Genomic DNA, 19,692 nt, shown 5'->3' with positions numbered 1-19,692 from the left:
TACGTCGAATGACCACCAACACGTGAAAAAGATTCTTATAATATCTTAAGCTTTTTTACCATATAAATTGATTTTTGCTGTAATGATTTTTTTTTAAATTTTGTAGCTCATTAATTATTAGGTTAATGCTTTTGCTGAGAATCGACTAATTGGAAAGGAGTATCTGCATGCAGAAGGTTTTAACCGGCAAAAAAGTCGAGTAAAGTGCTATTAAATGAACCAAGTTAGGTTGGTCTAGTTGTTAGCACACTAGTCCACTTAAATAAGTGTTGGGGTTCGAATCCCGCCTTATACATGCAACAATCCATTGGTCAGCGACAAACCTTAAATAGAGCTCAGTACCACAGCAGATTAGTCCTTGACCTACCCGAATTGAAGGATACCGTGGGAAACAAAAAAAAGTGCTATTAAATGAAGTGTCACAGAATAAAATTGTCGAAATACGAACTCTTAAACACAGGATGAATACTTAAGAAAGAATCTCACATCGAAAAATCAACACTCAAAAAAAAATAATAATAATTATAAGATTTTAAACTTTTTCACTGTATGAATTAATTTTCGTGGTAACAATTCTCCAAAATTTGATATCTGATTAGGTGCTTGGTTTGGGAGGGATAGGTGAGCTATCAATTCTGGAAGACAATTGGAGGGCTATAAGGACAAGCATTCCCTCCTTCACTTCCCATTTTAAGTTTTGTCCGTTTCTCAATCCGAGGGAGCCACATAGCTGTACTCACACACACACACACTTGCCTTTACTTATGACTTATTATTTATCACTTTCAATTCAAAAGAAACACATACATAACATGATCATCTTTGTGCAAGTCCATTTCCAGCTCTTTATTTCTATGCCATTATACCCAACAATCAAAAGAATATCAAACCATCATGTGTTTTAATAAATAGCAATTAAAATGCTTTTTTTTGGGCAAATAAAATATTAAAATATTATTTTTTCCCCTCTTATATAGAACACTAAGGTAGAGTTTCTTTTATTTGTTTCATAAACATTATTTATACTCTTTATTCATAAAGTTTAAAAATTATGATATTCATAAATATTGTGGACTACAATAATCATCAGCTGGTTCTCTTTTTGAAGACCACAACGACTCAAATTAAGTTAGTCGAGTCCTATTAATATCGAACTAGTCAAATAGTCAAATAATCTTGAAGTTTAGATTAAAATAAATAAAAGAGACCATATCATTATTGTCTTTTAAATTGAATTAATTAAGAATAAAGTGACAGCTTAATTTTTGAAAACATTTTGTAGTGGACAAATCTGCATTAGAAGAATGAAAACGACTTTGTTAAATAAACAATGATTTTTACGAAGAATATGAACAATATATTTTAAAATTAGCCCAATAAAATAAAAATAAATTCCATCTCAAATTAACTGTGTAAATCTTAATATTAAAATAACCATCCGCACAATTGAATTTCAGATATATTTATTATTCATATTATTTAATATTTTCATTCTTTATTTATACTTTTTCGAATGAAAATTATTAAATAAATTTCTGACGTTTGTTTTGATTGGAGATATTAAATAAAAAAAAAATCTGCTATTCCGTGAGTAGCTAAACAAAGGTATGTATATAGGTGTGCATAAAGCACAGTAATGGTTCCTCGTGTCGAAATACATGAGCACGAAAAGGTAGGTACAAACATGGCTACTGATTCTTGATATACACATAAACATAAACAATCAATCACGTTCCAATTTTTTGATCTCTGAATCTGAGCCACAGAGGCAGTGCTTTAACCTTTAAAGTTGCCCCCTTTTACCCCCCTCTACTCCTTAATTTCCATTTATAAGATCTAGCTAGGGTTAGGGTTATCCTTTGTCCACTAATAACAACCGACATATATGTCTGTTATTGTTTTCAAGGCTCTGCCCTAATCTAGAAAGAGAACAAGTTAATTCAACTTGTTGGGGCAATCAAGCATGAAAAAGCGGCAAGTAGTGATGGTGAGAAGAGATGCTTCTGCTTCGGATAATAACAACAATAATAATAATAATGTTGTTAAGTACGGAGAGTGTTTGAAGAATCATGCTGCCAATAGCGGTGGATATGCCGTGGATGGTTGCAGAGAGTTCATGGCCAGCGCCGCCGAGGGAACCACCGGGGCTCTTACCTGCGCCGCTTGTGGCTGCCATAGAAACTTCCATAGAAGAAAGGAACTAGCTGCACCATCCAGGTAGCTGCTACCTCCTTTCTTTCTTTCTTAACAGACATGGATACTTCAATTCTACTTAGCTTCTAAAATTGTTTGAAACTACTGCTGCTTCAGTTATCTAGTTTTATTATTACTCAATTGTGGGGATTCTTGTTTTGTTATTGTTAAAGAGGGGTTTGATTTATTGATGGGGCTCATCAATGTGTAGAGTTCCATTTTGCTTTGTTGTATGTTGAAATTTTAATACAAAAGTGTGGGTTTATTTTTAGGCAGGACTATTATTATGATCAAACAAATTAAATATATATGGTGGGGATCCTAGATTCTTAGGGGAAATGTTACTTTAAGTAGCCATCATTTTGTAATTCTATTCACGCTTTTGTCCTAAAGTAAGAACAAATTAAAAATCAATGGCACGCAAATTTGAATTTCTGATGAAACAAATAATTAACATTACCAGAGTAATTAGTGAAGTGAATCATAACTTTGCGTTATTGTTTTGCTGCAGAGACTTAACTTTTAAAGCAGTTATTAATCATTGACTCAATATCAGAGACTTTAAATTATGAGAAAACGATCGATCAACAACTTGATCCTTTATCCCAATTCCCAAATAAAGTAGACAATTTAGGGTATGGCTAAAATAGATCTACACATTAATTCACGCTTTAAATTTTCTTATGTATGTATATTTGTCTTGGTATGATAGTTAACCCGTCCTGCTTTCATATTAATTAATTGTACCAGAGGCCTATATGTTCAGATCTAAAACTCTTATTAGTAACCACTCTTATGAAGACAAATTTTAGCTGAGAATTATTATATAATTTGGTTTAATATAATATATATTTCAATATTTTAGTTAACATTTTTACGTAAAAAAATTTATATGAATATCTAACTATTTAAATGTCAAAATTAGAGTGAATGGTGAAAATTACAGAGGATAAAGCACACAAGGCTCTAACCTTACTCTAATCAAATGCTTTGTATACCTATTTCTTTCTTATCGTATTTATCTATTTGTTTCATACTTTTGATGTACGTAGAAGTAGAATTACGGTTTAATTTACCGTTTAGTAACTAATTTAAACTTGAATCTACTTGTAAAACTATATTCATTCTCATTTCTAAGTACTCTAGAATAACAATTCCTAGTTTCTTACCTTCATCAATTTTTTAACTCTGCAGAAAAAAAAAAGTTGTTACATTACATTATGAGATAGCACAATGTCTATCTAATTATCAGAAAAAAAAAAAGACTTTAATTATATTGAAATTAGAGATATGATTATATATGTGTCTTTTTCTATATGTTTAAATTTTTAAAAGTAGTATTATAATAATATGTAAAAAAAATATTTGCACACCAATATTAAACACTAAAATTAATCATTATATATTTATAAATATGTAATTTAATTTATTTAATATGTATTTTGCTCTAATAGTTAATTTTGATAACATGTACGCATAACATGGTTATATAACTTAAAAATTTAGAATTTTATTTTTTTGACCCAAAAGAAAAAATTTGACATGATATAGTATTAAAAGCTTTTTTATATTATTGTTTACTACTGAGGGAGCTGCCTGCAATTTTCTTTGTATTGATCAATTAGAGTGATAGAAAAACTGCGTGCAATGCTAAAGATGATATGAACAGTTTACACTGCCATTATCATGGATCAGCTGAAAAGAAAGAAAGAAATATATATATACACATGTATGTGTGGATAGGAATGGTAAAAGTTAAAAAGTACAGAGTACTTGTTCAATTGTAGTGTGTATAGTATTATTAGAATGATTCTATTCTTTTGATGGTTCAATTGTTTCTATTGTATATAGTATATTATTGCACGCGTCCTATAACTTTTGTACGTGATTTTTGAACTCTAAAGAGTAAAGACTGAGCTATATGATAAGCACGCACGTACTCACACCAGTAGTATTGCATATGCATATACCTTGAGACTCATCACAAAAGTAGTGTGTATGGTTTAGTTAGGAATTTGGACCACAAGAGCAATTACACACTGTCTAACCAACCAAAATCTGTACATATGCATGCTTCTCCATTCTTGGTGCATCTTCACGCTATGTTCTATTCAATCATATCTTCAATATTATTGGATCAACCTTCAATTTTAGTTAGGTACATGAATTAATGTTCCAAAAAAAATGAAGAAATTGATGAAAACTTATTTTCAGCTAAATATATATTAATCACTAATGAAATATTTGTTCAGAATTTGATTAATTATCAGACTTATACTCATGAGAAGGCATATTAGATCTCTGGATATGCACTGTTTATTCTACAATGCCTGTTTGAACAAAAAAAAAAGTTATGTGGTCAATCTTTCATTGACAACATAAAAGATTAGTTTATATTAATTTAAATATAAGATAAATATGAAAAATGTTGGTTAAACACATTTTTTTTATCAAAGGCTCCCAATTAATTAGTGTATAAGTATATATTAGTAGTCTACGTACATAATTAGAATTAGTTTATACAGTTGACTGAATTTAACTACTCTAACTTTAACCGTATCAGTACACTACTCTACCGTAATAATAAAGGTGTAAATACTAAGTCTAAGTTACTCATAGCACTTTTATTTATAAGACTCAAATTCACATATTTTATGGAAAAAAAAACTTTTCAAGTTACTTTATTTTAACCAACCAGCCAACTATATTAGAAGTGTGTGAGACTGTATATATATTATATATATATAAATATATAATATTTTATTTAGTGATTAATTATTTAATATACATATAATATTAATATATTAATATATATGATGATCTGGCATATTGAAGCTAATTTGAAAATATAATTTGATGTAGACAAAATATATGGGAGACATAGGCAATCACTTAGTCACTATAGAAGCTTGGGATTGGTATATATTGTAGGGACCGTGAAGAATGCGTGGGAAGATAGAAAGGATGATTAAATCAACAAGAACAATGCATGTGAGCCCATAATTAAGTATAAGAACATGGTTGGCGATATATGGCTGGCTTTCAAATATATAATTGTATGTCTATGCTTTTATTTGTCTCGGATAGGGTTTGATAGGAGTGCATGTCTTTCTTTTGCCTCCTTCCCCTACCTAGCTAACTCATCATAATTATATTTTTAATGCAATATCCCTTCTAAATTAATTAATAATGCAATCTGACGACGAATATTCTCATGCCAATGAATCTCATGAAAAGCATACAAATCCCCTATCTGGATTTTATTTGCTTTATAGTCTATACCATATATATATATATATATATGCTTCTATCTCCACTATATTGTGTCTCTTATATATGTATATATTTCCATAATAGAAGAAACAATAATGACAACCACAAGCTAAGTGATTATTGAGTCAAGTGGTACCCTTTTTTTATATTGTTTATATCAAGATAAATGACAGCTCCCCGGCCTCCATATGAAATTGATTATTGTATCAATTTGATTTCATATAGTTGACTTTGGTTAAACTTGATGAGTTATTGGTATCAATGTAATTTAATTTATTATGTATCTATTGATTTACATTTTTAATATTTTTACTTAGATAACTATTACACATGCTTCTCACGTGATCTTAGATATTTATTTATAATTATGTAATCACAATTTATTCTTTTATTGGTGTGATAATACATAATTAAATGTGTAAATATATTTAACTACTTAGTGAATTGATAAGAAACAAAAGCTGAAACTGATGTTTGGGTAATATTGATAACACTATTAAAAATATAATCGTTCATGTGTCTTTTTTTATCAATTTAATTTTTTTAAAAAAATAATTTATGATATAATATCTGAATTTTTATGACAGATCTTTATTAGTCTAAGAAAAAAAAGAATTTTAAAATAAGTATGACAAAAAAAGAAAAATAATGTCTATACAAAAAATTACATAAATCTAAAGGAAGTTCTTGCATGAAAAACGTGTTAGAATTAGAATTATAAAAAATTTCAAAGACTAACACTTTTATTAAAATTTAGCTATTTTTTAACTATTAAAAAAAGAGTGTATAATTTCAGATAATTAAAAATATTAATGATGACTAACTAATGATTATAAATCATAAAATGTGTTGGTTTCTTAATACTGCTGTTATAATTATTCATATGTCTTCCTCTACCAATATAAATTAAAAAAAAATAGTTTGAGGACGATAGCATATTCCTTTACGCATAGTATTGATCAAAGTTGAAAGGAAAAACTTGGAATATAGAGATTATGTATTTAAGCGAGTGATGATGTGGTAATTGATGAGAAAGAAATTGAAATGTATGTAGGAATGAGGACAATATCATGTGATGGTGGCCTGGTGATGAATGCGTGATGCAGCACATGAAATAAACAGTGAAGTTTGCTGTGTTATACTGTTTATTACATAAGGAATCTGATGGGGCCTTAGCGTGTTTTTTACATAGGGAGGGGATTGGCCTATATATATGTTGAAGGCGTAGTGTCTTTAATTTTCACTGTTTGGAGCTTGGAGTGTTTGAGGCCAACTTTGTCCGTTGCCAAATTCCCCCTTAACACCATTATTTATGTTTCGTACGGACATCAAATTCTATCATATCATATCACAATAATTGCACCATCGCAATAATAATAATCACTGCAGCCTGCTGCAGAATGAATGAATGAATGTTACAATAACGCCATTATTCATTCTGCAGCTTGGCTTAAAATAGCAAAAGGCGGCCATGGATTCAGTTACTACTCACTGTCACAATTTCAAATCATCAACAGCCTAATATATATATGCCTTAGGTAGGTACTTCTCGATCTTAAGCCCAATTCAGATATAATAGGTATATATGTATGATTGATTAGAAATAACTCAGTATTCAAACAAATATCCTTTGTCGCTTACCTAACTATTTTAACCTTATTTATTTATTCAGAATAAATACATTATCCCTAGTTGCAAATAATGATCAACATAACAAATATTTGTCTAATAAAATATATTATGTGTACAACAAATATATTTTAGGAATAATATGTTATTATTATTATTCTATATATATATTTAAGAAATAAAAAACTGTAGATTTTTATAGGTTTAATATATAATACCTATTAATATTCACTGATCCGGTGATGCCTTTACTGCAACACAATTGGTATGCCAAGTGTGGAAGAAACATTTATTTATTTTTTGAAATTGAACATTATTGCTTCCTCCCTTTTTATAATATTCGTTTACTAATTTAACCTACTATCATTAAATTTACAAAGGATGCATAAAGTTTTCAAGTATATTTTTTACTCGATATTAACTATTAAGCATACTAAAAATAAAAAATATTAACATAAAAAATCAGTTACTAAATGTAAATGTTCTACTAAATATTTTTAGGGAAAGTACGAGGAGCCAATGGTCAATGAAATATTTGTATAATGTGTAAAATGGAGGTTTATAGAGTATTAGAGATATAACTATTAGTATTATCTTTTTCCATCAATTGAAGATTTTGGGATCATGACACATGGTATTAGAGCGCTAGATCCGAAAAGTCAAGAATTCAATCTTTGGTGAACCCAAAATCAGTTTAAAAGAAGAAGATGAGTATTAGGGACATCACTTTTGTTAAATTCTGGTCAGCACTTAACCATAAAAAAAAAAATTGAATGATTCTACACTATTAGATGCAATTTCATGGCTATCTTGGATGCCCCTACTCCCAACAAGTTGCTGGTCAGGATCGTAAAACTATCACTCTTTGGTCATAAGGATAATCGTTTTTATCTTATTAGTAATGGCATAACCAGAAGGGGAGTAGGGGAGACAGGGTTACGCAAGTCATTTCATGAAGAAAAAGCTTATATAATATATAGTAGTATTTAAAGTTCATAAAAAATGAAAAAAAAAAAAAAGAAAAGTAGAATGTAAAACTTTATATCAAAATCCCAACAAGTAGTTAATCATACAAATAAGTATGCATTTATATTCTTACCGAATAACATGTACATTGGTTCATATTATTTTAATAACAATATGACATTTTTAATGAAAATCAACCTTTATGACTTCATTCCCAAAGTAATTTTTCAATTCAGTAATTTTTTGTCTCAAAAATCATCCACAATCTTTTTCCTTTTTTCTTCTATGATTTCAACACCTTGAACAAAAGGAGAAAGAAAGGGGGGAGGGGGAAGACCTCTAAAAAAAATTTATCAGAAATAAAATATGATAAATATTAAAGAGTCAGTAGAATTTGTGATTTGTAATTATTAATTAGTTATTATTAATGTTTTTAATGGTGTGACTTAACTTTTTTTTTTATGATTAAACGCCGGCCAAATTTTAATAAAAATGTTGAACCATAGACTTTCCCATAAAATATTTTGTTCTAGTCTTGTGTAGAGTTAAAATGTTTGTAACTGTGAAAAGGAAGTGTGTGATAAAAAATTTTGGTAAGTGCAGTAAAGGAGAGTTGCAGTAAAAGAGAGCTTTTATTCGTATAAAACATATAAATCATTTTTATTATTTAAAATCAAATTTAAAAAATTCATATTCTTTCAGTTAACTCCTCTCTCTTCCTAACATTATTACTGATGTGATGATACAATATGAAATGAATAGATGGAGCAAAAATTCTTGTTGGTTAAGGTAGAAATTCTGGTGTTTATCATTGGGCCTAGGTAGTTTGAAATGGGCCAAACGGGCCGTATTATCCGCAACAAGCTGATAGAGTCTGTATGAATGACCAAGAAGCTAGAGTCTTGTAGTTGTAGGAAAATCACTTGAAGAGTGAAGAGTTAGAGCCTTGACTTTTTTCTCAACGTGTCTGAAATAAAGAAAACAAGAAAACTGCAAGAAATTTAGTTAGGGTTTAGCTTAAACCTCAAGAACCAGAACCCTCAACCATGGAGGAAACCACCGCGCCGGAAGAACAGCTCCCGGAGAAAAACACATCCTCCTCCTCCTCCTCCTCCTCCTCCGCTGAAGAAATGGACGTGGACAGCCCCAAAGCAGAGGCCAAAGCGGACGACAAGTCTAAACAGAGTCGTGGTTGCGAGGAAGATGATAAGGTCCAGTCAGGCGACGACAAAGCTACTGATTCCAAGAAGCAGAAGGTAGATGACAGAAAGGGGAAAGCCAAAGTTGATGAACAAAGTGAAGAGAAGAAGAAGGAGAAAAAGAAGAAGAAGGATATACCAACCGGTCCAGTGAAACTGGGTTACAGGACCTTCGATTCTTCGGTGGACATGTACGATTACTTCTACAAGTTTCTTCATTTCTGGCCCCTTAATGTCAACGTCAACAAGGTTCAATTCCCAATTCCTCTTTTCTTAAGAAGAAAATGGATTATTAATGTCTATGCATATTTATAAAATGATGTGTTGATGTAATTGTGTGGCAGTATGAACATGAAATGTTGCTGGAATTGGTGAAGGGATACAAGCATGGTGATCGGAAGATGGGCGTGGGAGTCCGGTCCTTCCAAGTGCGCATGCACCCCACGTGGATGGGCAGGTGCTTCGTCCTCATCAGGGAGGATGGATCTGAGGAAGATTTTCGCTTCCGCAAATGTGTGCATAGTATTCTTCCATTGCCGGATGAGATGCTTCCGCAACCTGGAGTGGACACCTACTTACGCAGCAGAAGTAAGTACGCCAAACAGGGAGGGCCTGCCGCTGCCTCTGCCGCTGCCGGATCAGGAAACTAATTTCTCAGAGATCTTCACTCTTCGCTGTGTTGTGCATACTTCACCAACTTCTTCCATACTTCCTCTTATTTGTAAAACTGCACTACCCACATTTTTTACTCTCTATTACATTTGATACTCATATTCCTTGCTTCACCCAAGTTCAACCAAATTTTGGTTTTTGTTACTGTCAACTTCCATTTGTATCATATTCCCAAATGCTAGACCTTTTGAATGCCTGGGAAATTGGAACAGTATCATTTTTTCTTTGAAAAATTCTAGTTGGCATGGCCATATTTTTTTAGATTTCACAAGTGGAGCAGGGTAAATTGCAGACATGAATGTTATTTCAGAATGAATACCAAACATAAATACACAATGTACTTAATAGGAATGCTATAATTTGTTTGATATTTTAGTTGGAATTCAAAACTAAGCTATGAGTTACTGGTAAGTGATCGACTTATAAACCGCTGATGTGTGAGAGTGATATGGTTCAATTTCATTTTAGGTATTTTGCCTTTGTTTATCGTCTTCGTATTTCGGACTTCATGCATCTTTAATAAAGGATGATGAGTAATTATTTTCCTTATTCCTTTATCAATCTTGGAGGTTTTTTTTTTTTTTTGAGAGAAAGGGGGGGGGGGGGGGGGGTGTTGTCTTTTTATTTTTTTTTTTTTTTGGTAATACGGGGGTGTTGTCTTTATTCAATGTTTTCTTTTTTTTTTGCTCGATCTTTATTCAATGTTAGAGTATGGTTGCAAAATTGTAATGGCTTCCCAAATTTGGGTCTATGTTGACCTACATTGGAGCCCATTAGGATTTGGGCTGGCTACAAATTGTGCACTATAGATGGGTTCAAACACGTAGCCCAAAATAAAATTGAAGGTTAAATTCCAACTATTTCATTTTGAAGAGCCCATTAAGTTTCAGCTGGAAATGCATTAAGCATAGACGAACCATTAAACTATGACCAAAAAAAAAAAGAACCATTAATCAGCAGCCTCTTCACTCTTTGATTATACTTGCATTCTGGCAAAGTATAAAATGGCTATTAGCATTTAATAGCCCACTTCTCTTGATAATAAAGAGATGTAATGAAAATAAATTAAACAATCAATTACTCTATTATGGATTGAGAGTAACTCCCACCATTGAAAACTAACCATCAAAGTTCACTTCATAACAGAAACAGAAAAATGATTAGCCTTTTTTATGAGTCCGTTACATCTTATCCTCTCTACGGAGATAATACTAATTATTATAATGAGTTCATTTCTTTCGCCTACAATTAAAATATCAAACAAATAAATAAATTTCAATAAAAAAAAATAAAAGGAAACTACTAATTGATTGCTACTGGTCTCGAATAGTAATAATTAATTAGAACATAGGAAGTTGGCAGGGTAGTCAATGATTGTGATTTATTTCAAATGTATGTAGTCTATTGCTTAAATGAAACAGTAAACGTGTAGAAGCAACCATGCATGCATGCTCAGGAAGTAGAGTGAATTAATTGGTCAGGTTGAACAACATTATTTAGCTACTAATCATTCTCATTTGCAATTAACTTAGGTATTTTTACCAAGGTTCTGAATACCGCTTCGAACCGGCCGGTCGAACCGGTCGAACCGTGAACCGATAAAGAAAGCAGTTCGGACAGAAGTTATAACCGCCTATTTTAAAAACCGTAAATAAATCGCCGAACTGGCCAGGAACCGTCCAGTCAAACCGAACCGAGATCCGACCGGTTTTCTCCTTTTAAACATGAACGTCGCCGTTTCATTCTTGATAACGCAGGAACCCTAATCCCCTCATTCACTCACTCACGCAGTCATTCACTACCAGAGTACCAGGCAGCAGCATCTCTTCCTTCGAGCTCCTCTCTCACTCCCTCCCTTGCTCCGTCCAACAACCGCCGTGTCACCGCCATCGTCCGTGCTTCTCCAGCGTCGTCGCAACGCCTCTGTGCAGTCGCGCTTCTGTGTCTGTTTTGTCGAGCTTCCCCTCTATTTCGCCGTACTTTTTCCGCCATTTTGCCGTGTTTCCGCCGCGCTCCAGCCATCGCCTTCCGGCCTCTGTTCAGCTTCGGTTCCATTGCATGGTACAACCTCTGTGCAGACGTCGTTTCGCCACTGCTCAGCCTCCTTTCCGCCGCAACTCAGCCCTCTGTTCAACCATCTTCATCGAGTTATAAAGTTCTAGCTCCCTCTCCTTCCTCTATTTTTACTTTTTAGTTATTGTTTTAGTTTGTCGTTGTTTTAATTGTTAGGTTGGTGTTCCAGACTTAGAGCTTTTGTTTTTGTTGGTTTGCTGTTTTGATTATTAACTTGTTTTTATTATTAACTCGTTTTGTGATGTTCTTGATTTGATTATTAACTGGTTTTGATATGTTATTGATCTTATTAATTTGTTAATTTGATAAATTGTTGTGGTGTTGTTCTTGACCTTGTGATTATTAGATTGTTGTGTTATTATATCAGTGATAAATTTTGATTTATGTCTGTCAATCTGTGGTACCCCAGAAGCAGAATCTCCCAAAGGTGAATTATTTTTTATTTATTTCTTGAAAAAGATTTAATTTTGTTTACTCCCCGTGAATTCTGATAGCCATCAAGAGTGGAAGAAATCTTTTGAGGATGCAGAATGTAGCATCTTTGATGTAATCCACAATGCAATTGATGCGGCTGCTTTAGATTATCCCAAAATGTTGAATATATTGTTTTGTATTTGCTCTGTTGCCATTAGTCCGTCTCTATTTTTAATTATCCAGCACTAACTTATTTGAAAAATACTGAACAAACTAAGTGATTGCACTGAAGGAATATTTATCAGTTTAGAAGGGGATTTTTTTGTGATGATTAGAAGGAGATTGTACACATCATTTTCATTACTTGATTGTTTCATCATTTGCAATTTTCATTACCTTAATGACTATAACCATAACCATTAATGCTTCATACTTTTCTTTAATAGGAAGTTTGTATGTTGTTGATGTGAATTTCTTTTGGCAGGAAGGACTGCTTGAGTTGCACTGATTGCATTCATGCCAACCAACCCAAATGGTGCATTGGGCTCATTAGACTACAAGAAAGAAGAGAGGCGCAGATTGACAATTAAATCTCATTATGCAACTCCAAGGTTTGGGACTCTTGAGCGGCAAAAATTGATAGATGAGGTAGAACAATTCTTATTGTTTTTTCTTTAGTACAGTGTTCTGTAATATTATGCATATTTTGGAGATTAAGGAGAGACTTTACAAATTACAACTATCACAAAGAGGTTAGTGATTATAAATTATTGTATTGAGATTAATAAAAATTGCTATTAGATTGTTATTGCATCGTTATTGTAAGGTGATAATCTTAATGAAGCAAATCTGCACTAAGTTTTGGTGGATTTTGATGATTATTGGTATTTTATGTTTGGCTTTTTTTTGGTTAATTGACTTTTGAGTTTCTATTGGAATAATATTATAACATTGTGATTTATCTAGTACTTTTAATACTTTTAATACTTTTAATGTGGATGATATTTTAAACTATAATTATATTTTAATACGTTTATTTATATTTTATTTATTATTTTATTGTAAAATAATTTTATCGGTTGAATTGTGGTTGAACCGGTTAAACCAATAAATTAATAAACCAATAACTAGAACGGTTCGATGACCGATTCGATTTTCAAAACCTTGATTTTTACCAAAATAATACATTTCTTAAAACTCTTAAGGCCTATTTAAAATAATAATTTCACAAAAAGAAAATTAAAAAGTAATTCATTAGGATTAACTCTCGGGAATTTACATTTTTATTTTTGACACCCTACATAGATGGACGCGTCTCATTCGTTGGATTCAAGAATGAATAGAAATAATCCATTACAAAAAAAAAAAAAAACTGCAATTAATGAAAGCCTTACTGAGTCGAGAGAATAACAATAACTAACTAGCAATTGCTAATAAGTTAATTCTGACAATCGCAATACATGGATGAATAATGGTACTAGAATTTTTTTTGAAATACCGGAGTAGTTGTTACTTGTTAATAATCCATTAGTTATTACTCCCTCCATTTTTAAAATAAGCGCAAGTGAGATTTTACTACAAACAGTTATTTCATGCATTTAGAATGTTTAATTATTTTATTTTATTTTTATCCATAATAATTATATAATTTTAAGAAGAAAACAAGTGTAATATAATTTATAAGGTAAAATATCATTTTTATTCCAAATGTTTGGAGTAAATATTAAAATAGTCATCATCATTATGTTTTTTTCTATTTGTATACTGAATATTTTAAAAATGATTTAATTTTACCTTTCTTTTAATCTCATCAAAAACACAAATGGATAATGTACATCTTGTCAAACTCAAATTTTTTTCTGCAATTCAGTATTAAAAAAAATATGGTTTCAAACACATATAGAAACATCACAATGATGTGGAGTGAAGCAGACTGATGAGTCATTTATAAATTAATTTTTCTTTATTTTTTGTTTTAAATTTTAGAATTTAGGTAACTTGTGCTAAAAAAATATATTTTTTAAAAATATAAAAAAAGTTTATCTTTTCAATAATTTTTAGTAAAATATTTCTAATCAATAGTTCTCTGATCTTAAAATATACTCTTAGCAAGACCCTAAATTTTATTGTTATTTTTTAACTATTTCTTAACGTTATTTACAGTAGTAGTATCATATAATCACTTTGCTACATACAATATTTTTACGGGTGGAATAACATCAGTTTCATTTGAAACATTCAGGAGACAAATAAAACGATAGATATGTTAGGAATAATATTAATATTTATCCTAATCGTTTGGAACAAAAGTAATATTTTAATTCATATATATATATATATATATATATATATATATATGTATGTATGTATTACCAGAAGTTTAAATTTCCAGTAATTTTATTTAATTATATAATTATTTGTTGTTATCAGAACATGTTTATTTATTGTTTATCTTAAAACTATATATCTATTTTTTTAAGATAATTATTGTGAAACAGATAAAGAACAATATAAAAAGTATATTTGAATCAAATTATTATTTTTTTATTTCAATAATATTACGTGAGTAAGTTATTTTAATAATTAAATTCAATCAAGTTAGCTTAATAATTTTTTAGCATAATAAAAACTAATTAAATAAAAAAATGCATAAATTAAATTAGTTGAATTTAATTATAAAAATAATTTGTTCATCTAGTATATATATTTTTTAAGAAAATTAGTGAAAAGGATAGAGAACAAGATAAAAGTATATTTGAACCAAATTATTAATTAATGTGTTTTAGTTACGCATAGGTAGCAGAGTTATACATTTTGGGCTATAAATTAGAGGAGATTAATAGATTAATAGATATAATCATGGTACTTATAAAAGAGGATTTCCTGAGACAACTGTTTAATGCAATTCTACAACAGCACGTCACACGAGATGATAAAGTTCTAATTTCTTTCTTTTTTCAAATGATACATTAACACCGATCCATGTCATTACAACTATTGCCCATAGATATAGTTTATTAGTATTTTTATCCGTAGTATTACAAGAATATACATTTTTAAAATTATTATTTATTTTATTATAATAGTATAGATTATGCATGATACAAAATATTTATAAAATCAAATTATCTTTACAAAAAAAAGTCATAAGTTGACAAAAGTTTTTGGCTAAAAAGATCAAATTATTTATAAATAAAAAATTAAATAATAAAATTTTTAGTTATTATTTTTATATGAAAAATCTAATATTTTTATTAATAATTAATTTTAATATTTATTATCTAAAATTTGAAACAATGTAATGTATATACTTTTACATTTAATTAGGTATTAAATTTGTTGCACAAATAAAAATAATTAATTTTTATATTTGTTATTTAAAATTAATATTTTTCTCTCAATTATATACATAAAAGTATAATTAGATAGCAGCATAAAATTTTTTTACTAATAGTTATAAAATTAACTCAAAATTAATTTTTTTAAAACAATTGAATCTTGATTCTAACTTTTAATTATAACATTAGTATTTTTTCAAATTATATGTAACAAATATTTGAAAGAAGAGAAATGAAAATATAGATTAGAAAGATAAGCAGTGACAATTTAAAACTAAATAAAAAACTAAAAAATTGTATATAATTAATAATAATAATATTTTTTATTTGAATTAGATTATTTTGTTAATTTTATTTTTTGTAGAACAGAAAAGTAGAAAAAATAAAAAATGAGAGAAAATAGAAAAAGATAAAGATGAAGAATGAGAGTGAGAGTGAGAGTGAGAACGAGAGTTTGTTAATTTTGGAAGAAATACTTTTATTTTAATTGTAATAAAAAATATCAGATGACATATTTTGATTTGTCAAATTATTAATATAAAATATAAATTATATATAGAGTAAAAATAGTAGAGAGAAATAGAAAAATAGAAAGAAATAGATGAGAGAATTTAGGAAGGGAGTTTATTAATTTTAAAAAAATTATTTTAATATATGATACAGGTGACACGTTTGATTATTAAATCAGATAGTAATATATGATACATAATATAGGTATATTTCAATTTCAATTTTAATATTTTAATTTTAATTTTAATGTAATTAAAGAATATCATGTTACACATTTTTTATTGTCAAATTAGTAATTAGTCATTGATATTAATAATGATATATAAAATAGATATAGTGGTTGAAAGAATGAGAGAGAGAGAGAAAGGAAGAGGGAGGAGGGGAAAACTCTTTAATTTTGATGGGAAAGATTTGATTTCAATTGCAACGAGGGAGTACATGTGATATATTTTGGTTGTAAAATTAGTATGGAGGAGGGAAGGATTTTTTAATTTTAGAAGAAAAGATTTAATTTCAATTACAATGAGAAAGTGACATGTGACACATTTTGATTGTAAAATTAGTAAGAAAGATAGGAGAATTCCTTAATTTTGAAAGAAAAGATTTCATTTCAATTGTAATGAGAAAATGACATTATGATATATTTTGGTTATAAAATTAGAAGAATATAATAGATAATAGATGATAATCTTGAAAATACACAAAAATATAAAATTTTATAATAGTCTTGCAAATAAGTATATAGGGTTTAGCTAAGGATTGATTGATTTTATTAATTGAGAAAAAATATAAAAATATATCAGATTTACATTTTTAATATATTTATTATATATTTATTTAAAATAAAAATTTAAACTTCAATAATAATCTTAATATACTTTTGGGACATTTCTTAATTAAACCTTTATTATATAAATAATGAAAATACACATTAATTATTCATATATTATTTATGAAAATTTTCCCAATAATTGGTATATGTCATGAGAATATTAATGTTAAATATATAAATGTGAGGCTTTTTTATTTTTCTTGCATATTTAATATATATTATTTAATTAAAATGTAAAGTTCTTATACAAAATATTTATTTTTATATTTCTAAAAAACACTTGTGTGTGTCTTTCTCTCTCTGTATATATATATAGGAGTACAATATAATCTTTCATTATATATTTTATAGGTGAGACAAAAAAAAAATATAAGAGATAAAATATTAAAAAATAAAAAATCACACTTTATCCTCTCAAATAAAAATCTAAAATTTAGAAAATCGAAATATATATATATATTGTATTCTGTCTTTTCTCTCTTCTTTATCCCATAAGAAGAGTAATGCCCATAGTTTTTTTTAATTATTCTACTAATTTTAAATAAAAAATAATTTAATAATAACTTTAAAAAAATTAAAAAAAAGTTGCTTCTACGTTTAGAAATATTTATCATCGAACCTTTTTTTTATTAATTTATAAACATTTTAAAAGATAAGAGTAGTAAGATTAACTACTTAGCTTGTTTAAAAAATGAAGAGTTTAGTTTGCTTAACTATATTTTTAGAATGAAGACATATTATTATTTATCTCATAAATAAAAGAATAATAAAAAAATGACACTTCATTCTGTCCAAAATAATTATTTAATTATAATTAAACACACAAATTAACCCATTAAAAAAATGATTAATGATATTTTGATTTTAGACAAAATTTAAGTGAATGTATAGAATTACCTTAATTAGTTATTTTATTATTACACTTCCTCACTTTCGTTACTTGTTTAGTAATACTACTAGTAAAAGCAACTTTATTAATGTAAAACTTTTAATTATCAAACAAACAATTATTTTATTCGAGATAATAATAATAATAATAATAATAATAATAATAATTTAGTTAAATTATGTCCTAACAACACACTTTAAAAAATAAAATAATAATTTTTTTGAATTTTTAATGTATTTAATGTATTAAAAATATAAAAAAATTTATTTTTTTAATAACTTTTAATAATTGTTTTTTGATATACTTAAAATGTGTTCTTAAGATATATAATTAAAAAAACTCTAATAATAATAACAATCATATTAGGTGTACATTAAAATCAGTCATAAATATATAATAATATATATTAAAATATAAAATATATATTAAAATATAAAATACACATTAAAAATGAGTTAAATTTTACATGTACATATTTATACACAAATACATAATGATTGATTTTGGTGGCTGATTTTAGTATACAAATAATATTTTGTAATAATATTAATAAAGTAAAAATTCACATGGAGTTGTCTTTCAATAAAGTTGATAATTGAAAATCGTATGTAAATAATCTTCTAATAATAACATAGGTTTAACTACCAATTTAGTACTCGAAGATCTAGCCATTGACAAAAAGTTAAGGTTACTGAAAGATATTATCAACAAAATAACCTCTAAGTGATCTGAAAATACGACAAAAATAACCAATCATTATTATATTTTTTGTAAGTGACAAAACAATTTTTATATTTAATAAATGACTTATCTATTTGATTTTAATTTTTATGTCAACCTTTAAATAAATATTTAGAAGATGCACAAAAAAATTCATAACAAAAACTTTATCTTTAGATTTTTTTTAAAAAAAAAAAGTTTATTTATCATGTGACTTTGCTTTTTAAGGCACATGTTAAGATTACAAAATAAAAAAATTTATTAAAAATATAAAAAATTTAAATTTTTAATATATTTATTTTGTATTTATTAAATAAAAATATTTAAAATTTTCTACTAGCAGTGATAAACTTATTATGTGCACTTATGACACATGCATGTTAGCCAAACTTTTCTAAGAAACATGATAACTCACAATAATTTTTTTTTTATAAAAAATTTATTTTACATAAAATTATCAAATTTAAAAATAAAAAAATTATTTTTTAATAATAATTACAAAAATTTATATTAAAATTTGATCTCTAAAATCTTTTTAAAATATATATTTAATATCTAGTTTTTTTTATCGCATTTTTAATTTTTTTTTTAAATTTATTTATTGTTAGTATCGTTTAAGATTTATTTTGTCAGCAATATAAATTTTGTGAGTGTTATTTTAATAATTTACTCTAATGAAATAATATAAAAGCTAGGTTGAACCCAAATCTAATGGCTAAGATCAAAACAGGTTTGATTAGAATTATATATTCATGCAATTAATAAGATCCTTGTAACTCTCACAACTCATAAGCATAGCATTAAAAGCCATTTAACTGGTAGAAGGCTGCGCACTTTCTCCAAGTAATTACCCTCCATTATCACCCATTTATCATCATCATTCGTATATATATTGCCAACTTCTTTCTCTTCGTATCCCTCACTCACTCACTAATCACTATATTCCTCGCTTCATCAATTCTCTCCCTCATCATCATCATCTTC

General features: G+C 28.1%; 2 protein-coding genes across 3 annotated transcripts; both read left to right on the top strand.

Moving 5' to 3' along the window:
- Window positions 1-1,595: 1,595 nt before the first annotated feature.
- Window positions 1,596-6,931, top strand: LOC130946222 (mini zinc finger protein 3-like). 2 transcript variants are annotated; one of them, XM_057874992.1, is made up of 2 exons: window positions 1,596-2,217; window positions 6,521-6,931. In XM_057874992.1, exons 1-2 carry the CDS (start codon window positions 1,964-1,966, stop codon window positions 6,540-6,542), a joined length of 276 nt encoding a protein of 91 aa, XP_057730975.1. In that variant the 5' UTR covers window positions 1,596-1,963; the 3' UTR covers window positions 6,543-6,931. The 2 variants fall into 2 exon arrangements, with proteins under 2 accessions (XP_057730975.1, XP_057730904.1); XM_057874921.1 differs by lacking the exon at window positions 6,521-6,931 and adding an exon at window positions 5,056-5,690.
- A 2,081-nt stretch (window positions 6,932-9,012) lies between these two features.
- On the top strand, window positions 9,013-10,127 carry LOC130934931 (protein EMBRYO DEFECTIVE 514-like). Its single transcript, XM_057864782.1, has 2 exons — window positions 9,013-9,509; window positions 9,605-10,127. The coding sequence occupies exons 1-2, from the start codon at window positions 9,108-9,110 to the stop codon at window positions 9,908-9,910; spliced, it is 708 nt and encodes a 235-aa protein (XP_057720765.1). The 5' UTR covers window positions 9,013-9,107; the 3' UTR covers window positions 9,911-10,127.
- Window positions 10,128-19,692: the final 9,565 nt, after the last annotated feature.

This window comes from Arachis stenosperma, chromosome 1 (assembly GCF_014773155.1).
Source record: "Arachis stenosperma cultivar V10309 chromosome 1, arast.V10309.gnm1.PFL2, whole genome shotgun sequence".
Classification (NCBI taxonomy): domain Eukaryota; kingdom Viridiplantae; phylum Streptophyta; class Magnoliopsida; order Fabales; family Fabaceae; genus Arachis; species Arachis stenosperma.
The sequence above is the reverse complement of the archived record's forward strand: the minus strand, read 5'-3'. Positions and strand labels throughout refer to the sequence as shown.